A 23,577-nucleotide genomic window follows, 5' to 3' on the forward strand; every position below is an offset into this window, starting at 1 on the left:
AATCTTTGAGAACCAGTAGAGGGCTGAGTTCCATATGTAGAGACTTACTGTAAATGGATCCCATATGTGTCCACGGTATTGCCTCAAAACCTGTGTTTCTCTGGCAGACTCAGACCCATTTTCCAAGAGGGTTACAATCACCTCTAATCTTCCATATGCACCTACACGGTGGTTCATATGTGTAAGTGCTTCCGAATCCTCCTTTGGGAAGGATGGGGCTTCTGCAACGTTCCTGTTCCCAGCATTTTTCCAGTATTATCCAATTTCACTGAGTGGGTAGTGCTACGACAACAGTGACTGGCCTGACGTGACCGACATGACATAGAGAGTGACCGAATGAAAGGGAACATCTTGGTTACATATTGTAACCCTCGTTCCCTGAAAGAGGATATGGAGATGCCATGTCCCATCGCCATGGCTGCCTTACCATCACTGAGTGTCTGGGTTACAAGAATTTGAGATTTTATAAAAGAACTCTTTACCTCACAAGTGCAACACCGTATTTTGAGAGCTACCGTTCAAACCTACTGAATTAGAAAACTCTTACATATGAAGCTGTAAATGTGGCACAAATGTTCAAAAGTATCACTTTTCAAATATCCCAGCATGTTTTAAAGTCATAACATAATATTGTGGGGAAAATCTTAATCTTAATTGAACTCTGGCCCTGTAAATCATACTTTGTGTGAAAATATATAAAAGTTGTCAAAGTTTTACAGCCCTTAGTGATCATTTTAACTAAAAACTGCCATGATTCATACAGTTTTGAGCAGAAATGTAAGTAAAATCATGCATTTTCTTTAAGCCTTGGTAGGAAAATTTACAAGCAGAGGAAGGGAGCCATTATGTTAAATCAATTGTTGTGGATATAGACAACGTATTACAATTTAATCAATTCCCAATAAATTCAGTCAAGCCCTATATACACTGACTGCCCTGTTCTGTTGAAAACACTGTGAAAGGGAACTGGGTTGTGAATGTCATTTCATGTTGACTTTATTATGTCTAATCCCGTAGTGTTTACAGATGTTTCTCTCTCTTATTCCCAGCCTGTGACATGAACGTTCATAAGCAGTGTGTGATGAACGTGCCAAGTCTGTGCGGGACCGACCACACTGAACGCAGAGGAAGACTTTTCCTCAAGATTGAGGTCAGCGGAGACAGACTTCACGTCACAGGTCAGCATCCAGCATGAACTGGGAATACCCTTGTCTTGTACAATATCTGCCTGAAAGATTTTATTTAGTCATATTACTGCTTACCTAAAATCTTCACACAAAAAGCCAACTCTCAGAAATCACGTAAGTACTAAATTTATTTATTTGACCTTGACACACTTGACCTGGACAATACACAGAAAATAATGAAAAAAATCCCAATCTTGGCACACAGTCAGTTACAGCTAAAGTATCTACACAGTTTGGAGAAAATCTGCTATGTGCCAGTTTATTGGATATGTGAATCAGGTCTTAAAAGTGACAGAAGCCTAATATACCTGCTGTTGTCTGTTTTCTTAATGTAAAAAAAAAAACTAAATAAAAATAAAACAAACACTCACTGTGCTCTTTACAGAATTACTGTTGCAAATTTAATATAGATTAATCTGTTTTATAGTTTTTTTTGTTTGTTTGTTTGTTTGTTTGCTTGTTTGTTTGTTTGTCAGAGCAAGTAAAAACCTGAACCACTGGCCTGTAGAAAGTTTCCTAAGGACAGATTTACTAAACGTCAAATTAGCAGCAATCTCATAATAGCACCAAAATGAGTGAAAATTACTGAGGCTCATCTACTGTCAGTGTGCAAATTAAAAAACACAGACACAGCCATTTAATTTCCATAAAGACCAATGCAATTTACAGAGAGCTGCGTAAATTAGTGAAGGGTAGCAAACAAGCAGAGGGGGATGATAATCAGGTGTGTGTAATGTGCTAACAACCCAAGTGAAAATAAGTTAAGACATGCGTTTGGGTGTTTGTATTTGGGAGTTAAATACTGGTGCAAATACCAGTAAACTTACTACTGGAAAGCTTAGTAAATCACATTGCATGATTTATTATTTACTTGTTTATTAGCATACATATTACTAGCGTATTGGTTGTTTATTAGTAGTCTACATAGAAGGCACATTTAAATGCTTTATTCTGCATAACCATATTTTAGATACCTTAAACCTACCCCGTACCTTAACTTAACAACTATCTTACTAGCTATTAATAAGAAACAAATTAGGAGTTTATTGAGGCAAAAAAATCTGACCCCTATGCGTGTACATGAAATTTGTTTAGTCTAAAATTTATATTTATCCAAATAGTCCTTGTCACGTCCAAGTCGTGGCCTAATGGTTAGAGAGTCGGACTCCCAATCGAAAGGTTGTGAGTTCGAGTCCCGGGCTGGCAGGAATTGTAGGTGGTGGGAGTGCATGTACAGTTCTCTCTCCACCTTCAATACCACGACTTAGGTGCCCTTGAGCAAGGTATCGAACCCCCAACTGCTCCCCGGGTGCCGCAGCATAAATGGCTGCCCACTGCTCCGGGTGTGTGCTCACAGTGTGTGTGTGTGTGTTCACTGCTCTGTGTGTGTGCACTTTGGATGGGTTAAATGCAGAGCACAAATTCTGAGTATGGGTCACCATACTTGGCTGAATGTCACGTCACGTCACGTCATTTGAATGCTTCTAAATTATTAGTATAATTCGCATAATGTTTCTATTTTATATGTTTGCATGGTCCTTGCAAGTTCACATTAGTCTTATTACTCAGATTTTATAATACTTTGATGCTGTTTTTTCCACAAACTGCAAGTTAGCATTAAGCTATCATGGTAGGTCATGTGTTAGGGGTTGAGTGGATTTAGATATTGAGCATGTGTATGTGTGTGTGTGTGTGTGTGTGTGGAGAACTCAGGGTCACAGCAGGACACGGGCGGGCAGCAGGTATGAGGGAGCTTAAGTGCCAGATGTCTGGCCTGATGCCTAGCTGGTGTGATGGTGGGGTTTATGTGGAGGAGGAGACATGTAGGCTATGCCAGCCTGTGGCCGCTCAGAGACTCTTGCTCCAGTGAACAGATTCCTGTGAGCTGGCACCTCTTCCCTGCTGTGAGAATATCATTTCTGTTTATCTCTGACCTTACACACACAGACATGCTGAAGTCAAACAGGGCCTTCACACTGATCCATTGATAATTACTGTATACATCTGGAGGATTCACCATGAGACCTGTTCAGCAAGTTCTGCAGTTAATAAAAGTCATCAATTTTGATTCTAGTGATGAAGGAGCCATATTCTATTCTGTTTTATTTCCCCCTGAATTGCACTTGATGATGTTAGTCAATGGTTTTTTTCACCACACACACACACACACACACACACACTAAAACATTAGTTTCATTTGTTTTTTAGTTTTGTTTTCCATCTTCTCAGGATAGTTATTTTACTCACATTCATGTTGTTCTAAACCCATAAAACATTTGATCTTCTTTAGAAAACCTAGGTAATTTCTGTTAATCTATTAAAGATTTAGGCAATCAAGTTTCAAGCTCCAAAAGGTCATAAAGGCATTGTAAAAGTAATCCATGTTACTCCAGTGATTTAACCTCTTTTTCATGGATCGATGTGATTGATTTTCATGTGGAAACAAAATATCTTCATATGAATTGCTTTTATGAGGCCTTTATGACCTTCTTGGAGCTTGAAACTTTTGACATCCTGGTCTTTTAGGAGAATGATAAAGCTCTCAGTTTTTATTAAAAATGACTTCATTCGTGTTTTGAAGATGAATTAAAATCTTATGGGTTTGGAACGAATGATGACAGAATTGTCATTTGGAGAGAACCATCCTTTTAAATTCAAATTATGAATGGAAGAGCTATGGGTTTTGAGTTGTGAGCATTAGGTCACACTTTAATTTTAAGGTCCAATTCTCGCTATTAACAAACCATTAACTACGACTTTTGTTTCAATAAACTCCCAATTTGCTGCTTTTTAATAGTTAGTAAGGTAGTTGTTAAGGTCAGGTATTGGGTAGAATTAGGGATGTAGAATATGCTCATGCAGAATATGTACTTTATAAGTGCTAATAAACAGACAATATATTAATAGGCATGCTATTAAGCAACTAGTAAGAATTTGTCCCTATACTAAAATGTTGCTCATCAAACTATATTAGCTATATTCAAGGGAAATATTAACACACATATGTTGTTTCTAAGGAGGTCGTATGCCAGGAACTGTAAATAATATGACTGGGTTCTTCATGGGGTTTGTGAGTTCACTGCTCTGAGGTGAACTTGATTAAATTTGTCCAGCCAAGAACACAGCAGCATTCATGTGCACACATCCTGCACACAACAAACACGCACAAATACACCCTCAGGCTGGGTTTCCTCTTTTTTCTCACACTCTAAGATGCTTTCGGTGCAGACCTGAGTGCATCAGACATCAGAGTTCTGTCCATATGGTTGATGCGAAAGTGGTTTTGTGAACTTGGCTGAACCATTCAGTCATCCCTAATTATACTACGTTAGTCATAATTTCTTCTGTCATGCTTTTCAGTGCAGGGTATTAGTTAAATATGGATCATCGTTTAAATAGGTTGAAAATATATGAAACAATTGGTTGAAACAAGAATTGCTAGCTTGAAGTGTTTGGTCAACCAGTTTTCTTAGACCGATCATGATTTTTAACTTCACATTTTCACTTTTTAACTTCAACAGCATGACTACTCAGGTACTAGTATTACACCAGAATAAACCAGAATGGAAATTCATATTTGTTTAAGATCTTGTCAGCAGGTCATTCTTCTATAGCTGCCTTTGTTGGTTGTAATGTGGAGAACCAGATACCTGCTGTAAAGAAGTATGACCCACGGCGTCTGCCACAAAGGCAAATTTCCCATGGGGCTGGCCATTTCCTGCCTGTATAGTATCTAAAACTCTCAATCAATGCAGCAAGCTGACACAAGCTGTCCTCTGTGGAGGTGTCTTATATTGTTGATAGTTTAACTATTGCGATAGACATTATCTTTTTCTTCTTTTTTACTTCCTATGACAAAAATAACTGACCAATGAGATATGAGCTGCTGCTCTTACACAATCCACATGGTTCCCACGATCATGGAAATCCTGGAAATATTTGAAAATTTTCTTGGCAGATTGTAAACTCGGAAATGAAAATGCTCACTGTATGTTTTAAAGCCTACGTCCTTACTGATGGACGCTGCTGTGATATAGGTTAAAACGCATATGTACATATCAAGCGATCTGTAAAAAGAGACAACTAACGCAGGCTGGATCTTCATTTAAAATAAAGTTCATTCACTTTTTCCTTATATTAGGATCAGAAGGAAAGCAATGCAAACACTGTTTTTCCAGAACTTGGCACTTTTTGTCTTCAAAACCATCTTTATCGTTTGGTCTCTGCATGGACCTCAATTCACCTCTCTCTTTATTTATACAACATGCACAAATCAGTGGGTGGGGCTAAACAGGCAGTGATGTAGAAGCAGGGGTTGATCATCTTTGTAGGTAATGTTTATCCACACAATAACATCATAATGTAGAACATTCCACATTCCACATTTTTACAAAAATATTAAGCAGCACAATCTGATAATAAGAAATTATTGAAAATAGGAAATGTTACTTGAGCAGCAAATCAGCATGTTAGACTGACTTCAGGTGTCACTGAAGACTGGAGTAATGAAATAAAGGAATACATTCAATTTTTAAATATATTAAAAAACAAAACATTTTAAACTAATAATATTTACAGTATGTGTTCATTCTGTATTATCAATCAAATAAATGCACCTTTGGTTTGCATAAGAGCCTTCTTGTAAAATGTTTATTTTATTTTACTGACATCAAACTTTGTAATTGTAATGTTTTTTGTTTGTTTGTTTAGCTAGATATTGCGCTTTAGACTAAAACTTGGTTGCAATCCATAGTAATTTTTGATGTCTGAGTTGTTCTTTAGATCAAGTGATTTGTGAATTTTCTCAATCAAAATGGTTGTGGAAAAAAAAAAAAAAACCTTAACAACAACGACAACATTAATTTGTAATCACAAATGACTGGATAGGTCTCGGTAAAGTCATGGATAAAAAAAAATAAAGTATGATTACTCTAAATCTAGTGCATTGGTGGCCCTAGCCAAACAGTGAAGGAACATGAGAGACACTGCACATAAGAGATGCTGAAAAAAGTTAGCTACAATTCTTTAGAGACAAAACTCTGGTCTCTTTTTAACATGCATATATCGTTTCCTCTTGGTTTTATTTAGTAAATGATTTATCAACACCACTTATAACACAGGGTTTTTTACTTACAAGTCACAGTCCTTTCACATGCGGTTTATTGCATTTTGCTTGTGATATGAACCCGCATTATTGCATATGAGACCTCACACTAGTTCTGATCGCTCTGTAGATCTGAACTTCTGGAGTCTGTTTGTCTTCTTTTAGGATTTTATATTTAGCGTCGGCCAGTTGGAATTCACTTCCTGCCATACTTTTGTGTGGTTTTATTTTATCTATGACTCATTTTGTTCTCGCTGCCAGATATTAGATCAGGCCTTTGACAGTATAGATGTGGCATGCTGGTCGAGGTAGTGTTGATGGGTCATCGAATGGAAGTATGAAGATGCGTGGTATCATTGACTCTGTGGGCATGAAAAGTGTTATGCATTGTTTCATCTCCTTATTCTGGAAACAGTGTTTATTCGTATTTCTTGCAGGTTAAGTATCTCATACAGACACCAAATGCACTGTGGAGATCTGTGGAGATTTATTGCTGTTATTGTATTAAAATTTGTTTATTCTGGGCTGCAGTCAGACGGAGGAGTCTTGGCTGAAACAATGGGAAGAAACAAGCTCACCTGACTGCATTATCAGATTACCCAGCATGCCGTGGACTGGACATTTGGACGTTATGTAACAGCACATCTGAATTTCTCAGGCTATTTGTGCGATTTGAGCATCCATGGAAAAGCACACGTAAAAATAGCCTTTGAAGATTAAGTTTTAGGAATTCATTCTGCTCTCTGTCGACATCAGTAAGATATGTTTTACTGAAGTTCAGGATGACATAATATGGGCAACTTTGCTAGTAATGCAGCAGCAATATGAAGAGGAAAGATTATGATAATTTCATAATGTTTTATCAGCCATAGATTCAAATGCATTTTTCAAGGCGCTGATGCCAAATACCAACTCTGGCCTTCAGAACTAAAAATAAATAAATAAATAAAAAACTCACTTGATTAATAACTAAGATGAAAGAATTATGATGCCACACTTGTGATGTGATTTATAAGCACTAATAAACAGCCAATATGCTAAAGTAATATGCATGCTAATAAGCCACTTCAAATAAAGTATTACCAATTTGATATTATATTAATGTACCAACTGACATGGTTCTCTGTATATACAGTATTAGTTGAGGGCAGTTTACAAATTACAATGTAATGATATTGATAATCAATTCATGAAAGCTGTGTCAATACTCAGTGGTTGCTACAGTATAAAGTGTTTTTAGCATGTTGCTACATTATCTAGATGATTTTATGGCATTGTCAGATTAAAAATATATGATTATTTGCTTAGTAAAGTAATAAAACTCCTCTTTACAACAAGTCACATGATCTGAAGAATCATTTATTACAAACAGTGTGCGACTGTACAATAAAGTTAGGGGTTTGTTAAAATCATTAACCCTAACTACAGTACACAGTAGATCAACTGATCTAGTAAATCAAATGCAGTTGCTTTGAATGGTTAATAATTATGCTGTTTTCATAATCAGACTGTCATTACATGTAAAAAAAAATAATCTTCTTATTTTTTTCCGGAAAACCTTTTGACACTAATATAATTTCCACAAGACTATGTTTAAAGACATAAAAAGGAGATTCAGCTGGAATTAACAGCGGTGGATCTTCTTCCATCAGAAAAGCCTGAGGAAGCAAACGGATGAGCGCGACGCTCCTCGTAGATGTTGTATCTAAGCAACAGCCGCAGAAAAAGCCTTGATTCTTGTTGATGTCTCTCTGTCAGTTACCAAGTGTAGGCGATGTGGAGAGTCTAATTAATGTCCACTATCACTAACACTCTCAGACCTTGGGAATGAGTTTTCTGTGCATTAGAGAGAATTGAGTGATGTTGTCCAAACATTCAAGTGTTTTTGGAGTGAGCTCTGTTAAGTTGCTTCCTAATGTTTCTGTGAGAAAAACTAAAGAGACACGTCTCCCCCTTTTGGTCATTAATAGAAATGCAGCATCAAATGCTAATTCACCGTCTTTGTTGCTGTCTGAGAATCACTTAGCAGTAAACTTGCTAATGTACTTGAAGTTTGTGTGTTTGAAGAGATTTGGTTTCTGTCTCTTTAATCAGTGGGTGAGGCCCGAAATCTGATTCCCATGGACCCCAATGGTCTGTCAGACCCGTATGTGAAGCTCAAACTCATCCCGGACCCCAAGAATGAGACCAAGCAGAAGACCCGCACCATCCGCTCCTCGCTCAACCCCACCTGGAACGAGTCCTTCATCTTGTGAGTCTGCCAGCGGTAAACACACACTTTCACAGCACTGTAGATGAGTTTTCTCATGCATGTTTGTGTGCAGTAAGTTAAAGCCATCGGATAAGGAGCGCCGTCTGTCCGTGGAGGTGTGGGATTGGGACAGAACCACCCGTAATGACTTCATGGGCTCCATGTCCTTTGGTGTGTCTGAGCTGATCAAAGCTCCTCTGTGTGGCTGGTGAGTCAAATACACTGGCACCAAAAATACAGCAAAATGTTGTTTTTCTCACTTTTATTTACATTTACATTTACATTTATTCATTTAGCAGACGCTTTTATCCAAAGCGATTTACAGATGAGGACAGTGGAAGCAATCAAAAACAACAAAAAGAGCAATGATATATAAGTGCTATAACAAGTCTCAGTTAGGTTAACACAGTATAATGTAAAATGTAAAATATGTTGAAATGCAAAAACAGATAATTATTTTAATACAGTGGCTAATATTTCAGTATAAATCTATCATGTTATTCCTGTATTTTGAGTTTAATTGGTGCTTTCACACTACAGTGCTTATTCAGGCAATAAACCATAAAAGGACATGCTTTACAGTGATTTTACCACAGGTTCTTAGGTGCAGTGTAACATGTAGCACACAGTCATTATTGTATAAAAATGACCGGAACTGCAATATAGTAAAAGACACTAATGTTCAATAAATAGTTAAAGATCACAATTGTATATACAGGTTTTTTTTGTTTTTTTTTAAGTAATGCATTACAGTATTGTGTTACTGCCTAAAAAGTAACTGAATGTGTTAGTTACATTTATGGAAAGTAATGTGTTACATTGCTTTTGCGTTACTTTTTCTCATCTGGGTTGAATTTGTTTGTTTGTTTTAATATAAAAAGTTTTTTGGCAAATGTAAAAGGCCAGAACTTTTACACATTTTACATACATTTTCACACCAGAAATGAAATGTGAATGTAAAGAAAGTTTTGCTTATAAGTATGGTTGAAGTGGATCAGCAGCAAAGACATAGATTAATAAAATGGGATTAAATACATAATGGATAATTGTGTTATTTCAGAGATTTTATTATTTGCAGGTCCATGTCATATTCTGAGTTTTTGTGTTTTTTATTCATTTTGAGGAATGTTTTAGATTTTTTGCAAGTGAGATGAGTAAATGCATGTTCACATTTAGTCTAGAACTACAGTAACATCATGTTTATGTGTTCCCTAATTTAAATTGTTACCAAGATCTTTAATCAAAGTTAAAAAAGGTGCTAACACTTTACTTTAAGGTCCAGTCTTAATTAACTATGAGCTATGCCTTTTGCCTCAATAAACTTATAATTTGCTGCTTATTAAAAGTTATTAAAGTAGTTTTTAAGTTTAGGTGTGGGGTCGGATTAAGGATTCCATAATATGGTGATGCAGAATAAGACATTAATATGTGCTTTATGAGTACTAATAAACAGCCAATATGCTAGTAATATGCATGCTGATAAGCAACTGCTTAATAGTGAGAATTGGTCCCTAAACTGTGTTACTAAAAAAAATTGACATGCCCCCTCTTAAAGGGTTAGTTCACCCAAATAGCAAAAATATGTCATTTAATGACTCACCCTCATGTTGTTGGACTAAATCTAAAATATCTTAAACTGTGTTCCGAAGATAAACAAAGGTCTCATGGGTTTGGAATGACATGAGGGTGAGTCATTAATGACATAATTTTGCTATTTGGATGAACTAACCCTTTAATGCATCACATTGACTTCTTGAGCATCATGTGGTTTAACTGCTTCAGGCAAACAAGAGAGCATTAAGAATTAACTTTACAGTATGTAAACTTTTAAAAAAGGTCATTTTTATAAATGCATCCGTTATTTTGTTTTGTAGATATCTGATATGTGCAAAATCTTATTCTGGGCTGTACCAAAAATGAAATTTTTATAATCGCTCTTATTTATTTGTTCATCTATTCTTAATTATTAACATTTAAAAGGTTTGTGTAAACTTATGGCCACAGCTGTAGTTTATAAATTAAACTGTGGGCGGATTAGAAAAAAAAAAAAAACTAATGATAGTGCATTAATACACAGCAGGTGCAAACTATTTTACAATGACTTATAAATTAATATTATGTAATATGTAAACAAAGAGTGCCATGGAAATTCCATGGGATGCTACTATTACTGTACCATGTTTTTTATAGACTGTATTATGGTAAAATTTAAAGTTTCAATTGTGTCTGGTATTCTCTTGTTTGACAGGTATAAGATGTTAAACCAGGAAGAGGGTGAGTACTACAACGTGCCCATCCCAGAGGAGAGTGACATTAACCTGGAGATGCGGCAGAAGTTTGAGGTGAGAGTGTGTGTTTATCTCTTCAAACACACTCATTCGTGACTCGTTGTCATGCCAGAGGAGTGTTGAAGTGTCCTGTACGGCTGTTCATTCTCAAGTCAAGTGATTAAATTGAGCTTTATTTGTAGTGAATGTTCAAATAACAGCAGTGGCCCACTTATACGGCTTAGACTACTGTAGATTGTGACTCTCAAAGACCAAAAAGCCACTGTCAGGGTCACCATAGCAACTGTTTCCATGGTGAGATCTAGTGGTTGGTGTGATGGTGGGATGCTAAGGGAAGCCAGGGACATGATGGGTGCTGAGATCCCTTTGTCAAGTGTTTGTCAAGTGTTTGCGTATTGTGCAACGAATGTTTGGCTTAATAATGCCGGAACTGTTTGCTATTGTGTGTCTCTCGTTTGTAAACTCCTCAAACTGATTAGATTTTTTACATCAAACAGTCTTTTAGTGATTTCACTATCTTTTTTCTTCTGGGGTATCGTGGAAACCAGACCTGGCATATGAAGCGCTACGGTTTTGGCAGTGTTCATAAATCACAAATTTTAGGTGAATGTGCCGAATTTTCAGACAAGCACATAGTCAGATACAGTGACACTGAAAAATATTCGGTCACATAAAAAGCCTTGCATAATCTACCAAACAAACAAACAAACATACTGTATATACAATATATTACATTATGCATTGCCCTACAGTAAAAACTAAAGAGATTTGATCATAAAAGTTTTTAAACATATATATATGTTTAAAAATATGGGGCAGAGAGACGTGGGAACAGGAACGAGGCCAGTGGAGTGATTGGGAAATGAGCGACACCTGCTCGACCCACCGGTCCCACGGAGGAGATGGAGGGATAAAAAGCAAACTAAAACTAAAGCCCAGGCCTGGTCCTCTCTCATCCGTCACTGTAGTCGCTCCGGTTTTATATCCCTCCATCTCCTCCGTGGGACTCGAGACCGGTGGATCGAGCAGGTGTCGCTCATTTCCCAATCACTCCACCGGCCTCGCTCCTGTTCCCACGTCTCTCGGCCCCGCCCCACTCGTCACAGTTTGTTTTAAATCCTCTTCTAACAACCACGAGCAGAAATAATGCCAAGACAGTCTGGTAAAATGCTTTCTGGATGCCATCTTCTGCAGTTTTGCTAATGCTTGTGTCAGTTGTCTGACAGTGAGTGATTTGTCTGTGACTGTGTCGGTTTGACTGATCCTCTCTCATTTTTCTGTGACGTTTGTTTCCTGCCTTTCTGCGTCTACAGCAGAAGTCTGAAGAGAAAAGGAAATACCTGCTGTGTCACCACAGTCCCTGTGTATCCCTGTATGCAGATAGCAGACTAACATCCCAGTTTTTTCCCTCTTATAGGCCTTTCAGTTCAATATCCACCTGCTGAAGGTAGCCCCCTCTCTCTGTCCTGCTCGCCTCTCGTCTGTCTCTATCTGTTCATCTTAGACTATTAAAAATCCCTCCCTCTGATTTTTTGTGTGGCTCAGGCTGCTACAAAGAAATCAGATTTACTAACAAAGATGCAATCCAACTTCTTTCAGGTTTCTATTTACTTTCACTTACACAATTTACATGCACTTTCTTGCTCTCTTTCTCTATTGCTTCAATGAACTTCCAATGAGATCTGACCTCTAATCAGTGAAAGAGGTGACAAAAATGGTGCCATCTGAGCATGAAATATGATTGTTTATTAATATTATTATTTCAAAACTATGAATGAATCCCAATGATCTGTAATATATATATATTGACGTCAAATGATTAAGTGATACTGCAACCTATTACATACCTAATATAAGGTGAAAGTATTAAACGGGACATGCCATTTTTTGGATGATATTCCAATGCAAAATTAATTTTGTATTTTGCAAGTTATTTCATTAAACATAAAATCTATAAATTATTGGCTTCTTTCACACACAGACACACAAACATGTTTAGTTCTACATACATAAGCACTGCAGTTGTTAGTAAATAGCACAGCAGAGCACAGAAGCTAAAGGATAGGCAATGATCTTTTGGCTGTTTGTGATCTGCGTCAGCCTTCTATAGATCATAGAAGGTTTCCTCACACTGACCCTGAGCATGCTTCATGTGCATCATGAAATGAATTACAGCTAGATCACATCTTTTTGTCTAGCACCACAGAATAATGCTGTTCCTGTCACTCACTGAAAAAAAGGTTATGACACTGTTCTTCACTGCACTGTTGACAGTCTCAAATGCACTAGTGTTTGGGTTTGCATGTAGTTGTGAAGCTCACTGACATGAGATTTCCAATAGGGGGCAGCACTTGACAACTCTTTTTAGATGTGTCTGATGTTTACTATTTCTCAAAGACCAACATGCTAATGAAATGCCCTTTTCAACACTTAAATGTGTGCAAGTGATAATAGATACATAACAACATATTTCTGGATCATTGTCTAGACAGTATTTGCTAGATATATTCAGGAAGTAAATGTACATATACATATATTTTATAAAAATTGTGAGGTGTATTTAACTTTTGTATAAAATGTAGGTATCTCATGCATACATGTTATTACACTGTAATTACATTAATATAACATGTAAATACATATGTAATTACACTATTTCACATACTATTTAAAATGTGCATCTTAATTTGTACCCCAATATAGATAGGATCATATCCTATTATATTAATATAAAACATGAAAATGATGATGTGTCAGTGGCTGTATGGTAATTTTTCTTCTTACATGGGATGTTTATGCACTGCGTTTATTTGGTGCCCACCTATAATCTTAAACTTTTTTAGCTGCAGAGACAAATCTTGTGATACTGTAGTTTTACAGAAAAAAACTACATGTGCACAAGAAATATAGTTAACACTTAAGTATAGGGTTCAATTCTTACTGTTAACAAGTTTCTTATTAACATGCATATTACGAGCATATTTTCAGTTTATTAGTGCTTATAAAGCACTAGAAATGTTCTGCATGACCATATTTTAGATCCCTTAATCATACCTCAATTTAACTACTACCTTACTAACTATTAGTAAGCAACATATTAGTAGTTTATCGAGGCAAAATATTGTATTTAATTGTTAGCTAATAGTGAGAATTGGTCCTTATACTAAAGTGTGACCAGTATGTCTCACTCTGTTTTAAAAATAAAGGATCCAGAAGGGTTTTTTAGAGCAATGCAATAAAATGCAATTTAGTTTACAGTTCTTAAAAGAACCATGAAGAGCATTTAAATCTGAATAACCTTTTTTCTTCTAAATATTTTTGCATGTGTTGCAGTGGAAATACTCCATGCATGTTACAGATTCTTTATCAATGTCATAATGAGACCCTAAAATTGCATCAGGGAACAAATAACAAAACAGATTCTAGTAGGCTATTGTTTTGCCCAGAAATGTAATTCAATCTGCAATGTAATCTATGAAAATAAACCTTACCTTTTAGCCTCTGATCTTTGCACAATGTTCACGAAACACTAGTTCAATTTGGTTTCCAGCAAATGAGACATTAGTGTCTATTATTATTATTATTATTATTTAATCTTCTAACCCCTGCTGTATAAGATTGGATTTGCTGTTTAAAAAGTCTCTTCATGTTTAATAATTAAGCATGATAAATCTAAAATCAACCACATGATGGCTCCCTTCATACAGTAAGTTTAACAGATGCTTTTATTCAGAGTGGTTTACAAATGAGGAAAACAACACAAAAGATTGATGCTAAAGGGGCAGTAACATAAGAATGGCTTAGAAAATACCAGCTGGAGCCAAATTGTTTGGGAGTGTTATAACAGCTTGTCAAGAAGAGCTTCTATGTGTTCTCTGCAAGAATCTTTACCTTGAATTTAATGTGAGCAGCCGCTGGCATGTTCTTTCAGGATCTCCTGCACAGTAAACTTAGAGTAAGAGAAACTGAGAAATCTTAATAATGAAAAAATCAGTCATATAGTCGTGTAATATCTCAGTATTGTGTAAGTCCTTGGCCATGCAAGTCTGGACACCTGCCTAATACACATTTATTATTTCTAGAGGACATAAGGATGACACCACTTTAATCATTCTAGGAAATCATTAACGGGAGTTGCAGGATTTATAACAGCCACCTCAAATTAAATTAGCTTTGGAAACCTTTGATAATTTTTGGGCATTTTTTCGTCATGGTCTCTGTACAGTCAGAGGACACAGAGTGATGGTGTTTCTCTTATCTCAGCGTGTGCCCTTCTGTTAAACTGAGGTCTTTTCCATTACAAAAATGTGATATTTCATTAGGATTTTAAACTTTCTATGACATATCATGTCTTAGTGCTAAAAAGTTTAATTGTGCCAGTTCACATTGAATGTATTAAATACTAAAATACCATCAGAATTGAAACAGGATTGACAGCATGATTTTATAGATTATGGAGGAATAGGGAGTTTAATTAGAAGAAAAGTATTTAGCTATTTTTGCAAATGTCAAATTGTCAATCATTATTTACTGTACAAAATCATGGTAACAAGGCTAATATTTTAAAAACATTATCATTATTATTACTTTATTATTATTCATATTATCAAAATGAGTATATTTGTAAATATAAGAATACTGGTAACACTTTACCTAAAGTTAGCAATTGTCTTATTACGTAACATTTAATAAACAGCAAATTAGGATCTTAAAGTGTGACCAGAATACTCATAATAATAGATTTTTTTTTCTACACAGCTAGATAGCAGATATAAAAAAACATATAGTATATACACAGAGAGAGAGAGAGAGTGTGTGTGTGTGTGTGTGTGTGTGTGTGTGTGTGTGTGTGTGTGTGTGTGTGTGTGTGAGAGAGAGAGAGAGAGAGAGAATTAGTGCCCTAGATGCTCTGGGTGGGTTTTTACACCAAAACAACAGGATGGAGAAGAGTGTTATAGTAGAAAGCAAGTGAGAGTGCAACGTACAGCGAGAGTGTGTGAAAGATGTTGGAGGTGTAATTGCGGGGTTTGAAAGAAGGTGATTGCCTCTCATTATCACTGTGAACTGGTGAATCATGAAAAGTCTCACTGAGCTCCACTGGATATGAACACCACAAACAGAGCAACATCGTGCTTCACTTAAAGACTCCATACTGTTAATAATACTAACGAACAGCCAATATGCTCATAATACGCATGCTGAGAATTTGTCCCTAAACTTAAGTGTTACCATAAGTTCCAACAAAAATATGTTTAAAATATTTTTTTTCAAACTTTACACCTCTGTGTTTCACCATCAAATCTAAAATCACGGTGTAAAGCCTAGTGAACAGGCTGTATGGTGCGACATGGTGAAATTGAGTTACTCGCATCCAGTTGGAGACAAAAGTCTAGTAGCAATGCCACTGGAATTGACAGTGACTGGGTGACCTTCAGCGACTGAATCACAGCTAGTGTGAATGGACTTTAAATCAACCCAGACATTAAAGCCAAGCACAATCTAGGTCACCACATGATATACTTTCCATACAGAACAGACTTTGAAAAGGGTATGCATGGGAGCTAATTGGAAGGATGATCCTAGAGGTTGTGTTCTTGTTAATTTGGCCTGAAGATCTCTCTCCAGCAGCTCTGGACGTCTCCTCAAGCCCAGCATACATTTCTCTGCATGTCCTGTCATTTTCACACAGGCCCGACCATGTTACAGCACGTTTCTAAGAAGTGCTATATTGTGTAGTTGAGCACGCAACAGAGTTTTAATTGCAAGAGTTTTAATAACTCTCCATCACTCTTGTAGAAAGCCAGGCTCGGCCCTGGGAAGAAAGTCATCACTCCCACTGATCACCGTCGCTTCAGTTTACCATCCGGAAACATGAACAGAGTTCAACTCAGTGACTTCCATTTTCTGGCTCTTCTGGGCAAAGGCAGTTTTGGGAAGGTCAGTCAAATATTTAGTGCTCCTGTCATGTTTCAAACAAATGCTTACATTTTTTTGAAGATAAATCTCTAAAAGCTACTAGATCTTCTAGAATTTATGAATAAACCACCCTTGGCTCTCTAAAACTGTGTAAAGCCAAAAAGACTGAGGCTTGTCATTTTTGACATAAAGGTGCAGTCACATTAGTGAAATATAAAGCACATTTTATAAAGCACAGCTTACACAGAAGTCAAGCAACTTTCTGTTGAATTGGAGTACTTAAAAATATGATAACTTTTTCTCCCTCACACGAAACTTATGATAGCACTGATCCCTATTAGAGTGACTCAATGTCACCTGCAAAATTACACCAAGGAACATTAAATGTGACCGCACCTTAATAAGGCATATGCCATAACTGACTTACTAACCCACACCATGAGTTTCCACTTAGTGCGTGTTTATTTTTTTTTTAACATAGGTTATGTTAGCAGAGATGAAGTCCACTGAGGAGCTGTACGCCATTAAAATCTTGAAGAAGGACGTGGTGATCCAGGATGATGATGTGGAGTGCACAATGGTGGAGAAGAGAGTGCTGGCCCAGAGAGAAAAGCCACCTTTCCTCACCCAGCTGCACTCCTGCTTCCAAACTGTGGTGAGAAATGCATTTCTTTATATTTATTGTCCTTTTGTCTTTTGGGGGCATTTCTGTTGCCAGTAGCTGTCACAATAGCAGTTGTCAGTAGACACAGAGAAGTATTTTTTTTGCTCGCATTCCAAATTGTATGATGTTTCCTTTTCTGTGGAATTTGGTTAAATCCTTGTCTTTCAGTATATTTCATCAATATATATTAGTCAACATTTGAAGTGGATTAAAACCTTTCTTCAAAGTTGTCCTAAAACCTAAAAGCAAAATGTGTTCTTGTCTTAGGACAACTTTGATTAACTTTTTTTGATCCACTTCAAATATGGACTACTATATATTAGGGGTGTAACGGTACGCAAAAATCACGGTTTGGTACATACCTCGGTTTTAAAGTCACGGTTCGGTACAGTAAGGGAAAGAAATGCAAACATTAAACTGCAGGTTGTTTATTACTTTTTTTAACAATTTGTTTACATACATGTTTTAATAAAGTATATATATAAAATAAAAAAAGAATAAGAAATAAAATACTGCTGCAAAGTTCTCAACTGAATAAAATACTCTGTCTCAAACCAATATCATATAATAAAATATAATGAAAAATATAAATAAATAACTATGATTACAGTGCAGCATTACCAATCCCAGCTTGTAGGCCTGCTCATATTTAAAAAATACATATATAACTTTTCCAAACTGTAAAGTGCAGCATCAACAGTTTCAGTTTTTAGACCTGCTCAGATTTCGTTATTGCGTTGGCCCGATCGGAATTAAGAGCAAAGGTCTGTTTAAATGCCGACGGGAGCTGCGTTTGAATTACAATTGTTTTTTTCCTATATGTAGTGATGTTCACACTCGCGTGATGCCTTTTGAAAACCTTAGGCTGGTGACACACTGGCATAGTGCACCTGTCAAACATAGTCTATTTTGCCGTCAATACTGTTGACGGTGTCCTTTATCAGTAGGCTTTATATTTATGCTCAACATGAAGTATAGATATTGGATTTATATCTGATACTGGATCAGCACCTAGAAAGGACCTCTATATCCCTGAAAGACAGTGGAGACCAGGACAACTAGAGCCCCAGATACAGATCCCCTGTAAAGACCTTGTCTCAGAGGAGCACCAGGACAAGACCACAGGAAACAGATGATTCTTCTGCACAATCTGACTTTGCTGCAGCCTGGAATTGAACTACTGGTTTTGTCTGGTCAGAGGAGAACTGGCCCCCCAACTGAGCCTGGTTTCTCCCAAGGTTTTTTTCTCCATTCTGTCACCGATGGAGTTTCGGTTCCTTGCCGCTGTCGCCTCTGGCTTGCTTAGTTGGGGACACTTCATCTACAGCGATATCGTTGACTTAATTGCAAATAAATGCACAGACACTATTTAACTGAACAGAGATGACATAACTGAATCCAATGATGAACTGCCTTTAAATATCATTTTTGCATTATTGACACTGTTTTCCTAATGAATGTTGTTCAGTTGCTTTGACGCAATGTATTTTGTTTAAAGCGCTATATAAATAAAGGTGACATATTGTTGTCGTGAAGACAAGATCCTGGTCTGTCGGCGGCCTCCCTCTATGTCACCTACAGTAGCAGCAGCCCGCCAGAAACGCCACACTCACGCCACGCAGCCAGTGTGTCACCGGCCTTAGAATCAGCTGCAGGGCGGGATTTGCGCTGAACGCGGAGACTTCCGCTTCTTAATATGTTCGTTTGGAAACACGAAAATGTACATATGTTCCGCAAAACAAAATATTGCATTAGGTCATTCGGTACACACGTGCACCATACCGAAAGCCCTGTACCGAAACGGTCCGGTACGAATACACGTACAGTTACACCCCTACTATATATACATTATCAGTGTATTTGCCCGGTAGCTCATATGTGGTGTTGCACTTGTGAGGTGAAGTGCTTTCGTACAAATCTGTTATTTTGACTACAGTTCCATGATCATTTTATTCTGTTTTTAATATAGTTTTGTCCTCTCTGGAGTTTGACAGTCACTTTCATTGTGGAAAAGAGTTGCATGAAGAAGAAACCATAGAAATATGTGCACAAACAACTGATGTACGTAATAGTTCAGTGTGAGACAGGGGAAGCTCCTCCAGGAGTCACAGCAGGCCGCTCTCAGTATGGGCATCCTGCTGATGAATAATGCAACAGATCCCAGCATGCCCTCACTAAATATTCATGAGCTGCATGCAGACAGCAAACCAGCCATCATGTCCACTCGCATTTCACTCCAAACACCATAACTCCCCCTGGGATAGTCACAATGCTTCTTCAACATAACTGGTGTCAGAGGAAGCTCAGCCGAAAAGGTCTGCAGAGCTGTTCACCAGCATATGTTGTGTTTTGGGTCTCTGGTGGAGTCCTCACCAGATTTTGCAAATACAGTAGTATAGCCAGCATTAACATCCTTATTCAACCAGCCAGACTACGACCAAACCAGCATGGTAATATAAAAACAGAAGATTGACCTATGATTTTATCAGGATTCAAAGATAGGGATTTTGTTTCTGCATTATTAGAAAGTAAGATAATATTATCTTAGTGACAAATAAGCAGAATTTGCACCAAAACTGTCAGAAAACCCATTTGTGAGCAAGCAGACCATCAAAGGCCTAAGTAGCTTAAGAGACATTTAAGAAATGCTTTAAAGTGAAGTGACATTCGGCCAAGTATGGTGACCCATACTCAGAATTTGTGCTCTGCATTTAACCCATCCGAAGTGCACACACACAGAGCAGTGAACACACACACACACTGTGAACACACACCCGAAGCAGTGGGCAGCCATTTATGCTGCGGCGCCCGGGGAGCAGTTGGGGGTTCGGTGCCTTGCTCAAGGGTACCTCAGTCGTGGTATTGAGGGTCAATATGCAATATGTGTTTGGTTGTGAAAGTAATCAACTTACCAATCTGAGTAAGAAAAAAAGGGAAGGTCACAGCAGATCTGTCATAAAGTATATCAATATGTCAATGGCATCCTGTCTGATCTGAGGTCAGCACATGGATTGATTCAGTACTGCATACAGGGGCTTGCTTGTTTATTTATCTAGTGTCTTTTCTTAGGATCGTCTGTACTTTGTAATGGAGTACATTAACGGTGGAGACCTGATGTATCACATCCAGCAAGTGGGCAAGTTTAAGGAGCCACAAGCCGTGTAAGACATGACTCACTTCTTACTGTCAATTAAAAACACACGAGTACAGACTAATGATGAACACATTAGTCAAGCAGAACACATAGCTCTAGATGTGACTGAACATGCTGGTTCGTCTACACAGTGTGTTTGTGGGGCTATGTTTATGCTGCAACACCAGCTTAATGCGTGCTATATTGTGCAAAATAATAACCTATTCACATTTTTTTCCAACACCAACTCATTACAACTTAAAATGCTGCTAAATGTACTGTTATCCTTAATGAACATTTGTCTTTTATTTAAAAGCATTACAAATACTACCATGTTTATTAAACAGATTTAAATTGTCATTTTTGAATGTTTTTGAATTACTGTACACTAATGAGAATTTGTGCAGGAATGTGCTTAAATAATGCAAAAACACATACAGTATAAAAATGGCACAGATGAAAAGCTGTAAACATCCGCTCCATCAACACCCAGTCTTCACTCATGAATAAAACAGGAAACATATGAGGAGCGTTCATGAAGAGCTGCTCCTTAAATAGAGTTGTTCATGTTGTTATTCATATATATGCATGTGTGAGCAGCAAATGTCTGAGCTCAAAACTCCACACCATTTTTTCACCTTGTCAACAGAGGCTAGAAAATTTCTGCTGGAACAATCAATGCAAGTTTATTTCCTTTGCTTCTAAGTAAGGGCTGGGATGCCAGTCTGAGAAATACAAAACAAATGTGTCCTTTACATGTTAATGAATGCGTGATGTTGACTAATCTGCACTGTGTTGTGTTGACAGATTCTATGCAGCAGAGATTGCTGTCGGACTCTTCTTTCTTCATAGGAAGGGAGTTATTTACAGGTGAGTGGATTGCAGTATCTTTAGTATTACTGTACATAGTTATTGCTCTACACCGATTTCACACGCTGGAGCACAGTATATCACATGCTGTCAGTGTGTCACCATCAGTGGAAAACACACATTAATTGGAGCAGATGTGACTCTCCACATGATCAAATTAGATTAGCTGAGAACGGAGCCAATAACAGCTGAGATGGCGTCAAGAAAAACCTATTAAAATTCCACTTTCGTTCTTACTGTTACAGCAGTACAGAGAAAGATCCTTTGTTTATTGGCCAAATAATTGCAGTAAATTCAGGACAAGCATGCACTGTGCTGTTTAGCTTTAACTGAGTATCTAAAGACAGTGAAATCACAGTTGGAGTTTTGGGACTTTTAGTGCATGTCTGTCAATGTGCTCCTAAAAGTTGACATATACAGTATACAGTAAAATTAACTGGGAAGATGGACTGAAAATATTAATGACTTGCAATCATAGCAAATGTTCTCTTCAATAATGCCTGCAGCAAGCAATATAATGAACCATAATGCTGCAGTGAGCATGTGCTGATTGCCATTTGGAGGGTTAAAAGCAATATTCCTGCATATAAATATCGCTGGCCACTTTCTGATAGTACTAAAGTTATGGATATACATAAAAACACCACTTCTACATCTGATTTTATAAACATCTTCTGTCAGACAGAATGTAACAGATGCTGTACATGAAACATCTCAGGTTATGAATGTAACCATGGTTCCCTGAGTAGGGTTCGTGACACTGTGTCCTCTAAGGGTCACTATGGGGAACACCTCGTCGTGACCCATGTCTGAAGCATACATTGAAAAAAAAACAACTTGTTGGCCAGCAACAGCCTCTGACGTCACTACCGGCATGACTATAAACAGGCACCGGGATAACACGTCATTCACTTCTTCGTCTGAAGCTTGCGTCCAAAGCATGTCTCGATCCCTACTCAGGGAACCATGGTTACATTGGTAATCTGAGATGTTCCCTTTCAAGGGAACTTCGAACTGTGTCCTCTAGGGGTCGCTATGGGGGGAACAGTATACCCATGCCGCCATGCTGTGGGGAGTGCAGGCCAGAATCATGGCGAACACTAAATACCAACTCTACCATTTTCATGGGAGTTGCCCCTGGGACGTTTAGACGGCTGTCTGTGACAGTACCCCTTACGGCCAAAGGCCTAAGCTACTGTACATACCCAACATAATTGTTAGGGCCTCAGCCCAGGGTAGAGCTGAAGGCTTGGAATCAGGAAAGATTCCTTTAAAGGGATACGGAACCTAACATTTTATACTTGTCTTGCCTGTCACACAGGGGCTACCGCTGGCCAAATAGCCCCCCATGTTGAGAGAAGCGATGCTTGTAGTGTATAAACAAATACACACTGGCTGAATGGATCCCAGGAACCAAGGTCTAATCGTCTCAAGAAAGGGAACGAGGCGTAGCGCGTAACCCTTACCGTACAGGATTTCAGAAAGTGCACAGAGTCTTGCGTGCACACTTACCACTTACATGGATTTTAGAAAGTGACCACCATGTAGTTTTCAGAAAGTACACAGAGCTTAGCATGTGTACCTAAAGGTTCCTAAGCATTGAAGAGGCGCTGAACCACACGGGAGAGGCAAGCTCAAATTTTACAAACCTCTAGCGAGTTTTAGTAAACACTGTAATTGAGCACTGGAACGGAAACTCACAGAGTTTATTAGTAGACACAAAACCACCAGCAATTTAATACACATAAGTATATACAGAAAGGGTTACATAATCACCCACCCTCCTGCGCTGGAGCCCCGCTTAAGGGGCACCTCCTTTTAGTCCGGACCATCAGTCAGGTGGTTGCTATGAACATAAAACCAGCCAAAAACATTATAGGTCCAGCATAGGAGACTGTTATGTGAGAGGTTTCCACCTAACCTCGATCAGGTGAAGAGCTGGTGGTTACAGGGGAATTAGGAAGGGGAGGATAAAAGCAGAAGTTAAAAATCCCTAAAGAGAACGAGTAGATACCTCAGTATCACTCTGATTCGGATTAGAACGATGCCTTGTCTTGATCACATCCCTCAGGTTCTGCTTACGTCCTTGTGACCCACGAATTCTCTTATCCCTTATCCTCTTAGCCTACTGTGCCCGTCTTTTATCTTCAGATCGAGAAATGCC

General features: G+C 37.8%; 1 protein-coding gene across 2 annotated transcripts in view; it reads left to right on the forward strand.

Moving 5' to 3' along the window:
• Positions 1-23,577, forward strand: part of prkcab (protein kinase C, alpha, b) — a 227,180-nt gene that overhangs the window by 175,301 nt on the left and 28,302 nt on the right. The window contains exons 5-13 of one of the 2 annotated variants that reach the window (XM_059549266.1): positions 1,050-1,178; positions 8,386-8,542; positions 8,616-8,750; positions 10,791-10,884; positions 12,248-12,277; positions 16,627-16,767; positions 17,228-17,401; positions 20,480-20,571; positions 21,351-21,413. In XM_059549266.1, the coding sequence (XP_059405249.1) occupies positions 1,050-1,178; positions 8,386-8,542; positions 8,616-8,750; positions 10,791-10,884; positions 12,248-12,277; positions 16,627-16,767; positions 17,228-17,401; positions 20,480-20,571; positions 21,351-21,413 (1,015 nt within the window). The remainder of the gene's footprint in view (positions 1-1,049; positions 1,179-8,385; positions 8,543-8,615; positions 8,751-10,790; positions 10,885-12,247; positions 12,278-16,626; positions 16,768-17,227; positions 17,402-20,479; positions 20,572-21,350; positions 21,414-23,577) is intronic. The other variant, XM_059549271.1, reaches the window with a different exon arrangement.

Source organism: Carassius carassius, chromosome 1 (genome assembly GCF_963082965.1).
Source record: "Carassius carassius chromosome 1, fCarCar2.1, whole genome shotgun sequence".
NCBI lineage: Eukaryota > Metazoa > Chordata > Actinopteri > Cypriniformes > Cyprinidae > Carassius > Carassius carassius.